We start from the raw sequence: 2,647 nt of genomic DNA on the forward strand, positions 1-2,647 counted from the left end.
GAGTTGCCCCGGGTTCCGAATAGTCCCGTTCTCCCCTACATATTTACAGTGTTACACTTCTCGTTTGTATATTATTTATTAACTTTTATTTTGAAAATTTATATGTGTAGCATATACAGGTTGTTTCTTAAATACCAGGTGTTTTACTTACATATAGGTATCAATATGATGGTTTACCTATTCGTGCAGACGCGCAAAGTCGTTCACAATTGCGAACACTTCGGCGGCAAATGTGTCATTGTCTGTGCCGCCGTAGTCTACGCAATTGTGAACGGCCTTGCGCGCCTACAAAAAAAAAGCAATTCATCATATTGACATGTATGTAAATGAAACACCTGGTCATACTCAAGAGGGCAATTCTTTGGTTTATTTCAAGTAAAAAAAAATGCATATAAATATGTGTCCTAAGCAGCTTAATTTCCGAAATCTTGTGTTTTTTTTTTTAATTTAAACCTGTAGTAATAATCAGTCTAAATTTCTAATGATATTAATATTAATGTTTGTAGTAATAATATATTTTTTAAAACACTCTATATTTTGAAAACTAAACTTAGGACATATGTTTATATGAATTTTTTTGGCTTGAAATAAACCATACAATTGAGTATGTGACAATGTATTTAAGGGACAACCTGTATTTCTCGATTCTTTAGAACGCATTTATAAAATTATTAATACATAATTTTGATGGAACTCTCATACTGTTACACGAAACCAGAAACTTACTTGAAACAGATTGAGGCTACAGCAAAGTACTAAACATCCTATGAAACAAAATACTACTGTCTCGAATATGGACGTCAAACGCTTGGACAATCTTCAAAAAGAAAAATATATTAAAATACATTAATAAATGTATTGCACAAACTTCATTGTTTGACGATACAGATACAAACTTCATTGCTTGACGATGAATGTCTACTGCACAAGCTATGCCCTTTGTCATCAAAACCTTATTTTTTATTGTAATATTTCGAAAAATATCGATATTTAATGCTTGCTCGATACGATAACTATAAATGTATTTTAATTACTGAAATTCATTTATGAATACAAATTTTTGATAAAACACATCTCCACACAAACTTTTTTTAAGATAATGCGTTGTATAAAGATAACAAATATTAAAATTATTATGTTTATATGTCCATACTCCTACCTAGCAATTCTAAATATTCCACAGACATGCTCAAGATAGGTAATAAACATTGCAGCTGTTCCTAACATTATAATCGTTCCAGCGCATAATTCTGCGTATATGTGTAACAAAATTAAATAGAAATACTTTTCTTGATCGACGAAATACTCGACTGCTGTACCGATGAAATAATGTGGTTTAGACGCGTTCATTGATACATCAATCCCAATTATAAGCCAAATTTGTGCTATAATAAAATTTCCACAAATTCCAAGTGCTAAAAAGCAGTAGAAAATTGATTATTTAAATTCTGTGTATTTAAAATTGTTTTATGTATTGTACATCGTACACACATATAGTATGAAATAATTTTTGATAAACATGCCGATGCAATAGGAGAGCTCCCTTCAATGACCATGATTTTGACATATATTGCCAAATTCATGACTTTGAATGATTTTCAAAAGAATTTATTATCGGTCGTTATCCGTTAAAAAGATATAATCACAAAAAAATTGTAAAAATTACATCGATCCATACTTCGCATGGTATGAGAGATTATATTGCATGGAAAAAAACATGCGTGTACAGGAGAAAGGCGGAGAATGTGGAGTGGACCTCACCTCGCAAATTTATGTAGAACAGAACAATTATGTACATCTCGTTTTGCTCCTTAATCAGGTGGGGATTTGGAGTGGATCTCGCCTTGCGTGAAAAGTCACAAATCCATGTGAAACGGAACAATTGTGGACGCCGTTTCGTCCCGTAAGCAGGAGAAGGATGTGGGTGGATCTCGCCTCGCGTGAAAAGTCGCAAACTCATGTGAAACAGAACAATTGTGAACCTCATTTCGCCCCACGAATAAGAGGGGATGTAGGGTGGACTTCGCCATAATCGTTCCAACCTCAATCAACCCAATCCAATGTTCCATTTAACACAAATTTCGTTTTTCTGAAACTTTTTTTATTAATAATTTCTTAACGGATAACGAGTGATGATTAAAATCTTTTTAAGGTCACTCAGGGTCATGACCTTGCCAATATACATTAAGATCAAGATTATTGGAAGGGGCTCCTCCATCGGTATATTAGCTGAAATATTTTTTAATAGAATTGAATTTTATTTTAAAATTGATGTTTATTTATCTACTTTCTTTAATTATTAAATACACATATCATTCAGCATAAATGCACGTGACAAGTACTTTAATAGATCCTTATAATAAATCATATGTACAAGCATATAAACATATAAAATTATGATCATTATGATAAAACTGATTTTTTCTTTTTGTTTGGCAGTTAAGATATTAAATTAAAAATATAATTACACGTAAAATTAACAAAATATTATTTTACCTATTAGCACAACTGTATAACGTTTAGCAATACAGTTATATCTGTATACAATAGCGATTTCGTTTTTATCCTTTAATCTATTATGTATATGCTCAAGCCGCATAAGTAAATTCTTTACCTGTCATTTTATTAACTTTCTATACTGTCTTTG

General features: G+C 31.4%; 1 protein-coding gene across 1 annotated transcript; it reads right to left on the minus strand.

Annotated features, from left to right (window-relative positions):
- Positions 1–177: 177 nt before the first annotated feature.
- LOC105461575 lies at positions 178–1,987 on the minus strand. Its single transcript, XM_011708077.1, has 5 exons — positions 1,762–1,987; positions 1,160–1,415; positions 897–1,013; positions 727–817; positions 178–285 (listed from the first exon to the last, which is right to left on the minus strand). Exons 1-5 carry the CDS (start codon positions 1,985–1,987, stop codon positions 178–180), a joined length of 798 nt encoding a protein of 265 aa, XP_011706379.1.
- Between the last annotated feature and the right edge of the window lie 660 nt (positions 1,988–2,647).

The sequence above is a fragment of the Wasmannia auropunctata genome, unplaced genomic scaffold (assembly GCF_000956235.1).
Source record: "Wasmannia auropunctata unplaced genomic scaffold, wasmannia.A_1.0 LD283821.1, whole genome shotgun sequence".
NCBI lineage: Eukaryota > Metazoa > Arthropoda > Insecta > Hymenoptera > Formicidae > Wasmannia > Wasmannia auropunctata.